This window comes from Corvus hawaiiensis, chromosome 17 (assembly GCF_020740725.1).
Source record: "Corvus hawaiiensis isolate bCorHaw1 chromosome 17, bCorHaw1.pri.cur, whole genome shotgun sequence".
Taxonomy (NCBI): domain Eukaryota; kingdom Metazoa; phylum Chordata; class Aves; order Passeriformes; family Corvidae; genus Corvus; species Corvus hawaiiensis.
The window spans coordinates 11,592,890-11,609,070 of record NC_063229.1 but is presented as its reverse complement, the minus strand read 5'-3'; the positions used below and the strand labels follow the sequence as shown (position 1 = coordinate 11,609,070).

Here is a 16,181-nt window from a genome sequence, read left to right as displayed (position 1 = left end):
ACCCATAAATAGAGCTCAGCTGAGTGTGTGTGTGTGAGGGAGAGCTCTGTATCAAAGCAGGCAGAGAAAGAAAAGGGAAACTGAAAAAAAAATTGTGGCAATTCTCAGTTTGGCTGTTTGCTTGTCCCTGCATGGGTTACACAAACAACCACTGGCAAGGCTCAGGATGCCAAGCTGAAGATGCAAAGTGATTCTCAGGCAGGGCACATCAACTAGAGCAAGTTACAAACACCACCTTTGCCAGGAAATCTCCTCCATCAAAGATGCAGTTTACAGCACACAGCCTCATGGAAAAAGCCATCAGTGATATGCAAATCTTCTAGGATAAAGGCAACTTCTTCTAAGGGAAGCTGTTCTAACTTCCAGATAACCACATACATCATGCAACAGAGGAGCTCAGCTGGTCTAACCCTGCTGGCTGAGCCCCAGCTTCTCCAGGTAGATGTGTCTGGGAACAAAAGGAATGATGCTTTCTGCCACATCATCTCCCATGAATGTTCTGTTGTTTGACAGAGGGAAGGACAAGAATGTCAAACTACCATCCTAACACTGTCCTCCAGGAGCCCTGACTGACAAGTCCTGGCAGGACTTGGTGCAGCAGCAATTGCTGGCCCCGTTACCTGCTCATCCTCTCCCTGCCTCTATGTGGCTGCCTTGCCAAAGCACTGGGGCCACGGAGGGTGCCTGGAGGAAACAGGCAATGTGGCTTCCTCCACTGCACGAACAGGAGCTGGCACCATCCAGACCCACCTTCCACTAGCAGTGACCTCACGTTAACAAAGGCTTTTTTATAGTCATGTTTGGCAAATCCTTCTGTGGGGAACAAAATGTCATTCCTCTCATTCTTGTCAGAGTTTCTGGTGGCCAAAGTAGCCCCAAACCACTGCCCAGTCCTTGCCTTGTGCAGAGTCATCCATGTGTCACTCTCAAGGCTTTGTCCTCTTCCTCCCTGGATCTCCCAGTATCTCTCATCCCTGTTCCCATGTCTCCTCTCTAACCTCCAGAAACAAATCGTCAGTTACCAGGTCTGTGTGAATAGGCCACATTTCCCTAATGAACTGCCACTGATCTGGAGTCTGCTCTTAAGCCATTTAGGAAGACTCTTCCACCCCAGCACATGAGGCATGTGCCTCTCTCCTTGCGTCTTCCTACTGGTCTCCCTTTTCATTTCTATCAAACGGGAAGCAGTGTACTATTTATTGCACTGTTGGCATTAAACATAGGAGGAGAGGTCTGGAATTTGAAGAGCACTGAATCCAGAAAACAGGAAACGACTGAGGATCAAGGCTGGGCACAGCCTGAAGGCCCCACGTTTATGACTATAATAAAAGGATATGGCAGACATGAATGCAGGGCTGAGCCAGGCTTGGTAAAGCATCAAAAGAAAGGTGCAGGGGACTAGAACAGGCTTGAAAGAGCAGAGAGCTGACTAGGCAGATGATCAAAAGTGTATTTAGCATCCTCCCTGCCAGCCCTGTGGCTCTGAGCCAGGATATAGCTGTGCTGGAGCTGTGGAGGGCAAGGACAGCTCCTGGAATCGTGCCCCAGGAAGCAGGAAGAGCTCACTTGAGGGGCTTCCCATCCTGAGCAGGACAAGCGTCAAGAACTGAACTGGCTGTGCAATGGCACAGGATGAGCCTGTCTCCCATTCCCACACAAACAGCAGCACTGGCAGCAATTCCAGGCTCACAGCCCTCAGCTTCAGCACTCGGGGATGTGTGCAGGACATGAGTTCGTGGACAGATGAGCACCCATAGGGCTGAGGGATGCTCTCACTTGGTGGAAGAAGTGACAGACAGAGGAGAAAGGCTGCACAGAGCCAAGCCAAGAGCTTGACACAAGAAGTCATTCTCTTCTGCAAGAGATTTTGTAGTCCCTGGTCTGGTGCTGTGCAGGCTCCTGCATGCAGGCCATGCACAGAAAACGATGGAGATAAAATGCAGTATTCCCATTCTGGAGGTGGGACAAGCCAAAGCACAGAAAATGCTAAACCACTTAACGGGATGCCAGCATGCTCTGTGTCACAGCTGTGAACTACTCTGCATCCACTGGGTAACCTGACCTTCCCAAAAAATTTCCTGAAGGAGGAAAACAACACAAACAGGGGCCTGACCCAGGCGGTCCCGCTCTGTTTTAACTCGCCTGGTGCGGCCACGGACAGAGCTCACCCCGGAGCACGTGTACCCACACACACCCCAGTCAAAGCACACTCTTGTTTTCCAACCCAGCCAAGCAGACACTTTCCAGGAGAACAGCAAGAAATTACCAGGCTTGCCTTCCAGCTATTCATTACAAACTAAAACCTCCCCTACACCAGCCTGACCTCTCCCCAGCCCGCGCTCACCCCCAAGGCTCTCCTAATCTTTGAAGAATCCCAGGGAGTTGAGAAGGAAGGGACAGCCTGGAGGGAGTAAGAAGCTCCACGGCAGGAGACCTCAGCATCAGCCTCTTTGTTTCTCATCACACCAGCATTATAAATAGGCAACAACACCTAGGGAGAAACTACAGTGGAAATCTTGCATGCATTTCTTAGAACCAGCAATTATCCTTTCATCAGTCATTACCTGGAGCTGTTCTGGGGAGGAGGTTCAGGCTTATTTTAACACCTGGTTCAGGTCTAGGCAGAGCAAGCACAGCCTCTGGGAAGATTAAGCTGTTGAAGCACAAGGGTCATTTGTACAAGATGCAAAGGACAGGCAGAAACAACCTCCTTGAGGCCACAAAAGGTGCCACAGTGCTGAGTGACCTGCCCAGAGCCTCCTGCTCCCCTGCTCTTCCCCGTGCTCACAGCCTGGCAGATGTGCAGGGCAGGTCTTTTGGGAATCAGACATTACAAGTGAAATACTTTCTAGTCAATGCAGCCCTGGAAGACTGATTTTAAGCAGTACTGGTTCATGACTGGAATAAACATAACACACAACTAAAATGCATGTGTCACCTGTGATTTACCTACACCAGTACTGTGCACATCTTTTCCCTTAACACTGACCAACAACAGCAGCAGCAGCAAAGAGGAAAGAAGTTTCAGCCTTGGCTGCTCTGGATCCTGGAGCTTGGCATCCAATTTGGCAAGGCTGTTTGAAAAGGAGAGGATGGGTCTGCTCTTGCTGCCAGAGGAGACAGATCCCCAGTTGATTAACAACCAGACACTCCCTTCCCGCTCACCTGAGCGGCTCCCACACAGCCCTTGGAGCCAGGAATCTGGTGGGAGTTGGCAGATGGCCCTTCTCGACCTTTCTGCACGAAGGCAAGGCAAAAATCTCACTTTATCAGCCCAAAAAAACCCCCTAAATAGCTGCAGGTCCAGGTCAGGGGAACCGCAGCTTTGAAGAAGAGACTTCACAGCTAAGTTAATTTAAACAATAAAGTGGGAAATAAATTGGGAGAGAAGAGAGGATCCATCCACTTGGGCTTGGTTCCAGCTCCCAGTGCTGCACGCTCTCCCAGTCACACCTTTTCTGCTTTTCCCAGAGAAGCATTACAGATATACACCCTGCTTCCATCCCACAGCCACTGCAAAGGACAGCAGCACTGAACAGGCTCTGTAGTTAAATGGAACCCAAAACCATCTCAGATCAGGAAACCATAGTTTTGAAGCCTATAAACAAAGACCTTGAACTGCTTTTGAAGGATTTTATGGCAATTGCAGAGGACTCTACACAGGAGAAGAGACTGCAAGCTCAGCTGTGGAAAGTAAAAAAGACTTCTGCTCAGCCTACTTAATGTGCTTTATTTTTAATACTGCTTTTGCTCCAAGAGCCAGAGAACAATTTGGAGAAAGAACGTCTTTGTTAGAGATTTCACGCCCCAGCCCTTTATTTAAGGTGCAAAAGCTCACAATAAATGTCACTAAGCCCTCCTACCCCTTTCCCACAGTGGTGCCCCAGCACAGTGAAGACCAAGTAGGAGTAATTACCAAATAGTTACTCCTCAACAATAAGAGGAGAAAAGTAAAAACCATGTAAAAAAAAAAAAAAACCTTAAATCCTCACCCATTCTTGCAATGCTCCATGAAAAACACACCAGGCAGGTAAAGCAGCCTGTGGCCCTGAGAGAAACAGGCACTGTGCATTTTCCAGGGATGTGTGCTGGGGAAAATGCTGCAGGAGACATCCCCAGTGAGGGGAAGGAAAAGAAGAGACTCGGTTCAACTTTCCCCCTGTGCACAGCAAGAATGAACAAGAGTGCCCTCGAGGGAAATGTAAGCAGCAGCTTCATCACCCGGAGGCAGTAAGGGCTCCCACAGCAACGGAAATGAAGTTGCAAAAGGAACAAGGTGAAAAAAGGGAGAAATTTAAATGGTTTTCAGCTGAAAATGCTTGGATGACCATCACCCTTATCCCACATCAAGCCTAGGGAAAGCAGCCTCTAGGACATCATCTTTATTCATTAAGAACCCTGAGTGTTCTCTTGGGATTTCATGAGTTTACTCCCTCAAGAGGGACTCTTCAATTAATTAAGCCAGGAAATAAACATCACATTCATCTTCATGTTGAAGGCTTTTGCTGGGAACAGCGAGGTGAGCGTCAGCCCATCAGTTTGAGGGATTTCCTTACAGCTGCCTTTCAAAGGGGGCTCCTGAAGACCTCTACCAGCAGCTCCCATTACTATTTCAACTAAATGAAAATAAATGGGAGGTGAGAAACTGAGGTGAAAGAAGATTTTGGAGTGTTGTTACACATAAGGTACTATGCTCTGGATCAGTGGTGTTCCTTTAGCCTTAGACCAGGTCTAATCCAGCTCAGATCTGCCAAAGATGAGCAGGAATTTAATACTCATTAACAAGAATACAGTTCACACAACAAGGATTGAGCTGTTCGTGCAAGTCAGGCATTTAGCTACTCTCAAACACTTGTAGGCATCCTGCACATCACACCATAGTGCAAAGCTGGTCCTGAGGGGCTACGTTTGCAGTGCAAAAGGGAAAGGAAGTAGGTTTATGGCCTGAAAATCCCCCATGGGAAAAACACCCAGCTCCTTTTGAGCCACATTTCACACTGAAAGACCAGCAGCCTGTTGGCCAAGGGCTGAAGCACCTCGTGTGTTTTGTGTATCAACACCTTTACTCTGGAGCTGGAAGAGCCTGGCAAGCACAAGTTAATCAGTTCAGAAGCCAGAAAAAGTGGCAGCTTTGGCAGATCCCACTGTAATCAGCAGAAAACTCAAGAGGAGCTTCTCAAAGCACCCAGAAAGTTATCAATCTACTCCCTTGCTGAGATACGTCCCACAGCAACTACAAAACACACCTTCGTACTGGCCCGGGAGCTTGGCTCACAATCCCTTTCATTTCCTTTCCACTTTTGTGAATTACCAATGAATGCAACTTTTCTTTTCCTCCTTCTAACCCCAAAGGGAGCTGCATTTTAAGGAGCTCTGGAGGTTTCCAAAGGAGGAGGCTTCTCTTCTCTCCTCAGCAGAAGTGAATGGATGTCAGTGTTTCTGTCAGGCACTGCCCAACTAAGTATCTTTGGGGTGTAAATCAAGACTCCCTGCAAAGCTTCAGTCTGAAATCCTGCTGTTCTCTAGTGTCACCAGGGCCAGCAGACAACACAGGGGGAGATGCTGGCTGCTACCCAGCCACCTTCTCACTGCAGTAATTAACCTCAAGCAAGCACTGGCACGAAGCTCCTGCTCTTGCATGACTGCAAGCATTCCTCCCCCAGAGTTATCATAAAGCACCAACTTATCCATAAACATCTCAAGGAAGGGCTGGCCTGGGTTCACCTTCATGCAAGGAAGATGTCAGGCTCTGGCAGGGAGCCAGCCATTCATGTTTCCTTAAACCTTGTCAGCTCTGACTCAAACGACCTTTTGGGGTGGGGGGGGGGGGGGGGGGGGAGAATCTTCCATCACACCCCTTCCTCCCCCTCCACCCACTGTGGTACTTAATCACAGCAGGATCACAGGGGACAATTTCCATGGTGGTGGTGAGTCATGGTCCCCTGTCCCTCTGCTCTCTGCACAGCCCCTCTGCAGCAGAGGCACGTTCCCATTTCCAGCTGGCCTGGAGCCTCCAGGCAGGAGAGGAAAGAACTTGGAGCTGAGCAGCAGTGGGGGAGGTTTAAGAGCCTGCACCACAACATGGACCTTTGCCCTCCAAGCTAGGTAGGACAGCCACTTTTTGGGATTTTGACAAGTCCAGACCGTCCAGCAACAGCAGTGTCCTCCCAGCACACAGCACCCACAATTCTACTCTCCAAAACCTGAGCCATGCTTCATCTTGGTGCCATGATGTATTTTACATCGAATTCATGCAGTGGCCCAAGGTCATGATTAAAAGCAAGAAAAAAAAAATTCCCTCTCCATACTCCTCAGCATTTCCTAAAACCCATTTAATTTTCCTCCCTGGAGCTGTTTGTCATATTTCTGGCACTCAGACCCGGGTCTGACATGGAAACCTTCAAGTGACTTTTCCTCCTCTTGCAGCCTTTCTCCCCCACCAATTCTGAAAAGAAAAATCACTTTTCCCCAAGGAGGCAGGAACAGACAAGGTACCAGCAGGAGCAACTCCCACCCAGCCCCCCCAGCAGATAACAGGACACAGCCATGGTGGGACCCCTGACCTGCCTTGCTGATGAAGCCATTAAGATTAGGCTGCTGCTGGCACTAAGGTGACATGAGGAGAGGGCTTAATATCCTCACACCAGCTGGGTGGCCAGCCCAAATCATTCTGGAGCTTATTTGCTGGCTGTGAATATTCCTCCTTCTCTCCTTCCCACAGGATTTTAACACCCCTGTGAGGAGAGCAAGCTCCCGGCCAGCAAACAGCAAAGAGCAACAGGCTGCTTAATTAACCGACCCTCTCCCAGGTGCCACAGCCTCGCCAAACGCTGGAGAAACCCGATTCCAGCTGGTAATTAAGCACTTATGGCTGGAGAAGGATGAAGCCAGCAGGAGCAAAGGAAGGGGCTGACACCACAACCCCCTGTGCCAGCCCCTGCCGTGCTCCCAATGCCATCAGCACACCAGACACCCACGAGAACCCGGAGGGACAAAAGCTTTTAGCGGCTGTGAGTCCCTTAAATTAAACCTTAATTGGTCCAAGAGCTCTCAAGATTGATACACAGAGGAAGGAGAGGCCTTGATTGCCAGCCAGAAAAAAGCCCTGCTGTCAGACATGCCTGGGAGGGTGTTGCTACCTGTGCTGTTTTCACTGGTATCCAAGGAATTTGGGAAGCCTGGCTGCCAGGTACACTGGCCTGATCCTGCACTTGCCCTGCTGACCACACTGGCTCCCAAGAATTTCTCTCTTCTATCCTTTCAACCAGAGTCAACTTCAAAAGGAGGAAATTAATGATTCCCTAACATTTAATCTTGTTCCTATTGCCCGACCTACCAAAACAAAGGAGTTAAAAGCAAAGAACTGACTCTCACCAGGAGCATAAACAGGTTATTACAGCAATTACATGCAATAAGGCCATGTAAAAAGGGGAAGCCACTAAAACCCACTGAAGCTTTAGGACTGTGCTGCTCTTGGGACCAGCTGGGTTTGTGATGTATTGCAAAGGTGACAGGGAAGCAGAGGGTCTGTGAGCCCAGAGAAAATCCACGCCAGGTGAAGCATCTGCCACCTTCAACACACATGCAAATTCTGGTACCAACCCTGCAGAAATGAAAGCACAATCCCATCTCCCTGGGTACCGAGGGCAAACAGACTCCGGAGAGAGAAGGTCAACTTAGACCAGCTCGGTTTTAACAGTACTGAAGTCTTCCCATTTTATTCCAAGCTCTGGCTCCCAGCACAGCAGCTCTGAAGGCTGCAAGCCCCCAGGTGAGCCAAACTCAGCAGCTTGCAGGCGTACAGGGCAGCTGGGTTAGCTCTGGCCTAAAGCCAGAAAGTTGCCACAGAAATGACAAAGAGGAGGAGAAGCTCCTGAGGAAAGCTGATCTTTGAAAAATCCCTCTCCAGAGAAGCAGTGAGTGATGGAAAAGCCACACTGCAGGCTGGCCCTTGGTCACAGGGGGAGTGAGCACAAAGCAACCCACCCACCAGCACATCCCTGCCAGCTGGGCTGTTTCTAAGAGACACAGCAGATGCCACCTACGCTGGTGAGGGCTCAGCTCCCCGCGTGCGGCCCCAAGAGGCTTTGCCCACACAGCTCTTGTGCCCCGGGCAGTAGCAGATATTTCACTGCTGCTGGTACAGCACAGCTTTAGACTGCTGGCACTCAGAGAGAACAAATTCATGAAGGGTGTTTGGCAGACTCAGACGAGTGCTACAGCAAGTGGATCAGAGACAATCCTGGGGACTAAAGTGTGTGTTTGAAGCATCTAACAGAAGGGTATCGGCATCGGTACAGCCTGGGTATCTACATTTGGAGTCAGGCACCTTGCAAATTGCAGTGACAAATGAGCCCTTACTCCAGCAGAGAGAGCGAAAAAGTCACCTGTGAAGTCACAGAACATCTTTGACACTGCTTCCCTCTGAGCTGAGCAAAGTCTGAGAGAACACTCCATGTCCAGAGGGACATTTTGCAGATGAATAGGAGCAGCAGAGGAGGTGGCAGAGAGGGGGCTGGCAGCCCTGCTATTACAATGGCAATTCCCTCTGACTTGCCAGCACTAGAGACCAAACATCCATAGTCACCCTTTGTCTTTTATAGGAAGACCTTCACGACAGACTTGCTGTTTTTCAAGGAGCTTTAAATGCACCAGTTGAAAGTTTTAGAGCGCAACCTTGAATTTCTCACGGCTGTATTTCCCATTTTGGGGTGAGGCCTTGCTAAGTGTCCCCCTTTGAGAGGCAGGTACCCTCTAAGGGGAATGGCACCTACATAATGGGATGAGTTTCCACAAGTGACTCAACTTTTAGGGAAAATCTAAGTAGTAACAGCAAAGAGCACAATATAGTTAATATTACAACAGGCAGGAGGTTTTCCCTTCTCTGTGTTAACCAGGGCCTCCTGCTCTGTCATTAAATGAGTGGATTTTGTTCCACACTTCCAGCAAGGTCCACTAAAAGGATTTTAGAAGCAGAGCAGCACTTCCTCACTAGCATGGTCTACAATGTAACGAAGAAAGGATTTCTGTTACCTGTCCAAGGTCCAGGGTGACGTTGACCTGGTTGAACTCCAGTCCCCGGGAAAGAGGGGGGCTCTGCCACCAGCGCTCTGTCCCATCAATGGCATTTGTGATGGGGTGGGCCTTGTTGCTGTTTGCAGAGGAGCAGATGTCGCAGTACTGGCCCTGGTGGAAAGTACAAAAACAACATTTAACTCTGGCCAGAAAAACACGGTACAAAGCAGACAGATATCACAGCAATCCAGAAAACACAGGGTGTAAGCCTGCTAAAGCAAATCAAGAGATGGAAATTTCTGTTTGCACCAATTTAAAGTGCGGATGCAAAAAGGTACATGAAAAGGCTCAAAACCCCCACAACCACCCAGTGCGGAATTTGGGCTGCTCTAAGCAGCATCCCTCCTGAATTTCAGATATGCAGTGAACATTGGCAAAGGATCCCAGACTCAAAGGACTAGTTATCAGAAGCAGCGGAAGGAGTATCTGAGGGAGAAGCTGCACTGCCAATGAAGAGCAGTGGCTCAAACTCCGTGGCCAGCAGCTCCTCTGCTGAGGCTGCCACTCACACCCACCCCTGCCGAGCCCAGCGATCCTGACCTGAACCATTCAGTCACTTCTATGGGCTCAGACTGGCAGCTCCTCTGCCCAGCTCCCTGCAATCTGTTTCTTGTCCACCTATTCATTTCACAATATAGTTCTTTCAGCTATGTTCTCAAGCTTAGTCTCGCAGCCAAGTTCCTTTTGCTGATGATGCTGCAATGCAAGGCCAGAAAGGGACAGCCCCAGCTGTCAGCTGGCCAGGGTCTGCCATCACTTCTCTGCCTTGCTTTTGTGGCCAGGGTGGTTTTGTCAGCTCCATGGACACGCTGCCAGAGAAAACAACGCTGCAACTTTAACAGCACCTCCTGAGCAGGATCAGACAAAGACCTGAGCTGTTAGGGGCAATTCTTTCTCTCTCATTAACGGACAAATGAATCTGACCCATGCTCAAAGAAACCTGCAAAGAGCCCTGAAAACTGGCAAATTGTTTTGTGTAGCCACTGTTGTGTCACTTGAATTGCTGCTGCAAACAGCCGGGAAGGGAGCTGTGTTACAGGCAGTTTTCCTTTTAAAGGCGCAGTTATCCCCAGTTATCCCCGGGCAGGAATGCTGCCCTTGCCTGTCCCAGCTGCAGCCAGCGTTAATATTACACCAGGTACAAGATCTCAAGACAGGTAATCCCCTTGCTGCCCCTACAAGGGCTGAGGCAAGGCAGAGCCACTGCAGACTGTGTGATTTTCCAGATGCTCCAAACTCTGGAGGAATCTCAGTGCAAAGGAAACAGATTTCACAGCATTATTCCTCACTGCCACCTGCTTTGTTACTTGCAGGCAGTTCTCCAACACAAATTGCCCTGAACAAGAACACTTTTAAATTATTTCCTCTAGAGATATGGAAATAGAGACAGGCAAGCACAAAGCCAAAGAAAAGGGGAGCTGAAACCATCCAGGTAACCCTGACATTCATGCAGGGAGCACTCAGTGTACAGAGAGGTCACAAGGCTGGTTTGGACATGCTTTGAGCCAGGAGGGAGAGCAGACCAGATAAAACTGACCCAACTCTTCAGCTCAAACCTTTAATTGGAACCGGTGCAACAGGTTGTGTGGAAATTTCTGCTGCACAACACACAACACTGAGGTGGGGGGGGAGAGCGAGGCAAGATTAAAAAATGGGCATAAGTAACAAAAAAATAAAGTGCTTTCATGCTTTAAATTCTTGCCACAGATGTAAAAAGCATTTTGAACCCAAAGGTCACATTGATGGGAGACAGTCAACTCAAGTTGAGTAAGAGTGGAGTAAAAATTAGGATCAGCTGCTCCACATTTATAATGCTGCTGTTGTCCCTCCCTGGGCAGCCTGCTGGGCTGGGAACACATCAACAGCTGAACCAGGTTTGCTGTTCAAAGTGTGATTAGCCTCTCTGATGCACCAGTTGCTCATTAGTTGTTTCATTAGAGCCAGACCTAAACCTGACCTGAATCATTTCCAGCTATTTGTGTTTTAGAGCAACTCAGCCTCCTGCACATTGTGTTAGGTTCTCTACAGGGAATTTCTGACATCAGCAAGAGGATTTTAATTAAAAAGCAATTGTGAGCTGCAGGCTTAGCAGAGACAGCAGGTTGCCAGAGCAGGAGAGGCGTGGACACTACAAAGGTATGGCCACAGAAAGAACTTCAGCAATGCAAGGAGTTGCAAGGCGGCTCAGAGAACATAAAACTGCCACTATCAGAGCAAACTGCAAAGAGGGAGAGATAAGGAGGAGGTTTGAATGAGGGGCAGCTTCCAGAGACCTGCAAGGCCTGATCCTTCACAGGTCAGTGGGAACTTTGAAGTTTCCTCTGAGCATAAAGACAAGCTGGGCACCCTGCTGGCACCGCTCTCAGGGGACACAGGTGGCTTTGTCCCAGTTTACCTGACCCTGCCATGACCCACCACCAGCTCCCCTCACCTGATTTATCAGAAAGCCACAGGGAGCATGGGGCTGCTGGGGATGAGGTAAAAAGGGCAGGAAACGGGGTGTAAAAAGTACTGTTTCAGACAAAGTGCCTGCTTGCAAGCTGCTCCCTGGGCTGTCCCTGCAGATCAGCTGCTCACATGGAGTTAAGCAGGCACTGCCTCACCAGGTGTCTTTTCTGCGGGCAACAACAACTTGTTCCAAAACTGTGTTTTCAGCCACAGTCAAACCACTGAAATGCAACACTATCATAGATGTAAACACAGAAGAGACACGTGCAGAGAGCTACAGCACCAATTGTCACCTGGAGCACTGAGAGCCCCGGGCTGAGCCCGATTCCCTCTGCCACACAGAGCTACACACCAAAGACACAGCATGGGATAAAGAGGCACCAGGACAAATGGTCACCGACACCACAGCATATCAAAAGAGAATGTCACTTAACCCTGAGACACTGAGGAATGAAACAGCTTCAGATTTCATCTGTTACCAATACCTGAAAGAGCGAGAGGACCAGAGCTCTGGTCAGTGCCCACGCTCCTCAGGCAAGGATAGCTCAGGGCTGCAGTTCAGCGTGCAAAGCAGTGCTCTGAACACAGGGCTGGGGTGAAGACAGGCTTCAGAGAAAGGCACAAGCAGCACTGACTTGAAATCGGCCAAATTTGTTGTATGTTCTGAAATTCTGAGGTCTATAATTGCTTCAGTTAATGCCAGTAACCTGCCTCACTGTTACACTCCTAATCTGAAATAATCATCTACAACCCTGCCCCACCCCAGGAGCAGTGCATGATCCCTGCTGGTTTTGGAATAGCCCTCAGGCACAGGGGTGGGATGGGGAACATGAGCACATGGCTGTGCCTTTGCAGAGCTGCCTGTTTTAGAAGACAGATAGTTACAAGCATCTCCAGTAAAGCTTAATCAAAAAAAGAAGCCTGTGATCTCTCTTGTGCCTCATCCTCAAGACATTATCATTAAGGCAGGTCTGCCCACGCTGAGGAGTGCGTTTGACAAGGGAAGCAAACCTCCATGGCAAGTTCCTTTCAGCACACCTCAGCATTGCTGTGCCTCACATCCTTCCAGACTGAAAAGCCCCCCACAGTTGGAAATGCAGTCTTCTGCCAAAAAGCCCTGAATAAAGCAAAGGAAACTCCTTGAAAAGGTTTACAGCCTTCCCAGAAGCTGTGCCAAAACCACTTCAAGCTTCTTTAGGGCAGCATTACTTCAGAAAACTTAATGATTATTGGCACTTTAAGACCATCATGTTTAAAAGTCAGTGAACTCCCTTTTCTGAAATCTTCTACAATGTCAAATTAAACCAGCAGAAAACAGAGAACTGACTGAACTACTTTATTAGATGATTGTATTAATGTTTATCCTGGGTCTTTAATCAAGCAAATGTCCCTTCACCAACAGAGTATGCGGATGTCTCTTGGAGGGTCCCAAGCAGCACTGTTCCAGTATTCCTGATGAAAACTCCTTATGCCACAGCCACATCACACATGAGCAGCATGGAGCAGGTGAATGGAGAATGGAAGGGACTCTGGGCTGGTGGGACACGCAGGCAGCAAGAACATGCATGTGGAGTTCATTATTGCTGTTTCAGTCCTCTCAAATTGAACACTTCCCTCCCACCTCCCCTCCTTGCTTTAGTCACTGGGTGGTGCCAAGACCCCTAAAGGGGATGAATTGGGAACTCTGACCTCTGCCCTGATGCCTCCCTTTTCCTCCCCTCCCTTTTAGGTGCTGCCTGTGGTCATGGAAAGGAGCCACTACAAAAGAACTTTTCTAAAGCTTTCAAACTGAGCGAAGCCCGCTGGCCTGGGAAGTGGTGCTCAGATCAAAGCCCCCCTGTGCCAGAGCTGCACAGGGGACAGGAGGGGGTCACCGCAGAATTCCACAGCTCAGGAGCTGTGTTTGGCAGTGGGGGCATGCTGGGGCTGCCCCCACAGCTGGTACAGCCTGAAGGGTTTCCTTCAGTCACCAGCATCCTTAGTGCTGCATGTCATGCTGAGCTAGCAGGGTGGCCAGAGCACAGATGGACACATGTGGAGTGATAAATGCATACCCACATTTGCCAGCTTTTCCAAACAGCCTTATCCTCCCAGTTTTGCTTGGCACATTATTCACCTATTTGTTTGCAAGTGCACCGAGTAGCAGTTACTTCTTCACCTTTCCTTACTGCTTTGCCTCACTGGAGGCACAGTTACTACATGGAACTCTCTGTAAGCCTCCTGCTACTGGGACTTAAAGCTGCCTCGAGTTACACTATTTTACAGTGCAGTGAAGTGAAACATCGCTTTAAAAGGTGGCAAAACTCGGAGGAGGATACGTCAGGTTTTTGCCATCCAGTGACATCTTCAACCATTTATAATACACAGACAGCAAAATTCCATGTCATAACCGCACAATAGCCGGAAAATTCCGAGTGCAGCAATAACTCAGGAGAATGCGGACAGAATGAGAAAAACGCTTCAGAGACGATCTTGTAACAAAGCCACCCCCACCAAAAGGCCGAGAAAGGCTCGGTCTGAGAAAGTGACAGTTTTCCTTTGCTCATCCATGTTGTTACACACAACAGGGACAGCCCATTGCTCCACTGCAACAGGTGACTGGCACCACGACCCTCACAAGCAGCACGCAGAAAACACTGAGCAGCAGCTGGTGAATCTGTGGCTGGCTGCCTTCAGGGGGGACACTGGGTCCGCGGTTCCTACAACTAAACCTGGTGTTTTACAAGCCTGTGTACAACTGTTCTTTCCTCCCTTCAAGGGAGCCATAGCTGTTACACTGCACTGCAGCTTTCACCGTCTACATTCCTGGCTGCAAGCTCCCTCTGGGCAGCTTAAAATGGGACCCCTGAGATAAGTCACCTGACATTCGCTTGTAAAATCCACCCTCCTAACTTTCCCCTCTGCTCATCCCAATGCCCCACCGAAAACACGGGGAACGATGGAGTTAAAACACATCAAGGTAAATATTATCACGTTCAAGACACATCAAAGTAAACATTAAACATTATTCCCTGAGTAGCAAAGGGAGTTTGGGTGCTGGTTTTCCCGGGATTTTAAAAACATAAAGGACCCAAAACTTTAAAAATAATAAGACAATAAAAACACCTGAGAGTCACCCGGGAACTCAGCGAGCCGCCTTTCATGCGAGCAACTCCTGGCAAGGCTGGGACAGAGACCGAGCACGTGCGTCCCACGGCCCCGCTGCTCCGGGGCGGACCTGGGCAGGGGGATGCCCAGGGACCACCCCTCCCTGAGCCCCCAGCACTGACCCACCCGCGGCTGCTGCACCAGCTCTGCCCGAGGCAGCCGCTGATGCGTGGGAAAACGCGCGGAGCGGGGCCCTGCCCGCCCAGCCCCGGGCTGCCCCCGCCGCAGCCCCTGCGCTCCGCGGCGACACCGAGAACCGGGGGCGCACAAAGGGGGCTCGGACCCGAGCGCACCCCCGGCCGCGCCGCCCCGGCGAGGCTCCGCCAGCCGCCCGTGCGTGCGCGGGCTCCGTCCCCTCCTCCCCCGCCCCGGCCGTACCTGGATAGTCTGGTTGGGGTCCCCCCCGGCCACCGGGCCCCCCACCAGCTTGCAGTACAGATCCTCCACGGCGCGGCGGCCGCCGGCGCCCGTCGCCTCCTCGCCGCAGGTGGCGGTGGCGGAGATGCGGGTGCCCTCGGCCAGGTTGAAGTAGGGCGGGTGGAGGCTGTGCCCGTTCACATCGCTGGGGAAGGAGGCGGGCGGCCGGGCGGCGGCGGGCAGCGCCAGCAGCAGCGGCAGCAGCAGGAGCCGCGCACCGCCCCGCTCCGCCGCCCTCGCCATCTTCGCTCGGCGGGGCCGGGCAGCGCTGCGGCACCGACACCGGTACCGGCTCCGTTCCCCCGGCTCCGCTGCCGCCGCCCCGCTCAGCTCTGCCCCGCGTCGCCGCCGCCGCCGCGCTACTTCAGCCCCGGCAGCGGGGAGGGGCCGCGGCAGCCCCGCCGCCCCGATTAACCCTTTGCCGCCCCGGGAGCCCCCCTCTGCCCAGCCGGCCTCGCCCCGGCACCCACCCCCCGGCCCCGCCAGAGCGAGGGGAGGCCGAGTGGGGTGAAGGGATGCCCCCCTTCCCAAATAAACGGGGACGGGATCCCCCGGGAACAATGTGCCCATTGTATCTGCGGGGCTGCGCTGCCCGCGGCGGCTCGCTGGTGTTTTAGTACGTTAAACTCCATTAACCGATAGATCGGGTTATCTACAGGAAAAAACTCTATTACTAATTAACAAAGCGGGAAGGCTTAACCAAACCCAGTTCGCTCTCCTGGAGGTATGCTGTGGGTTCGCAATTAATTTGGGCAGTGAAAATTTTACTTCCACTTTCCCCGGAAAGGATGGCTTTGGGGAAATGACTTTACCTTCTCACCTAAGGGTGAAGGAAGCAGCTCAGCGATAACCCAGCTCTCCCATCCCTCCGTGGTGTGACTTGCAGGGACACACACACTGCCAGGTGTGTACATGCTGCTGGGGGGAAGACATTTTACAGATAAAATCCTGAACATAAATAAAGAGCAACACATAAATTAACTCATCAAACCACTGCTTCGATTTTCCAGCAAGCACGGGCTATTTTTAAATCCAAGAATTAAATGATACACACAAAATGTTGTGCCTGAACTGGACAAGACTTTCTTTAAACT

At 50.7% G+C, this 16,181-nt stretch overlaps 1 protein-coding gene across 3 annotated transcripts in view; it reads right to left on the bottom strand.

The window, feature by feature from the left end:
• Positions 1 to 15,401, bottom strand: part of LAMA5 (laminin subunit alpha 5) — an 85,213-nt gene extending 69,812 nt beyond the window's left edge. For all 3 annotated transcript variants that reach the window (XM_048321500.1, XM_048321501.1, XM_048321502.1), the window contains exons 1-2: positions 15,049 to 15,401; positions 9,034 to 9,186 (exon numbers count right to left, since the gene is read on the bottom strand). In XM_048321500.1, coding sequence (XP_048177457.1) covers positions 9,034 to 9,186; positions 15,049 to 15,330 — 435 coding nt within the window. In that variant the 5' untranslated portion in view covers positions 15,331 to 15,401. The remainder of the gene's footprint in view (positions 1 to 9,033; positions 9,187 to 15,048) is intronic.
• Between the last annotated feature and the right edge of the window lie 780 nt (positions 15,402 to 16,181).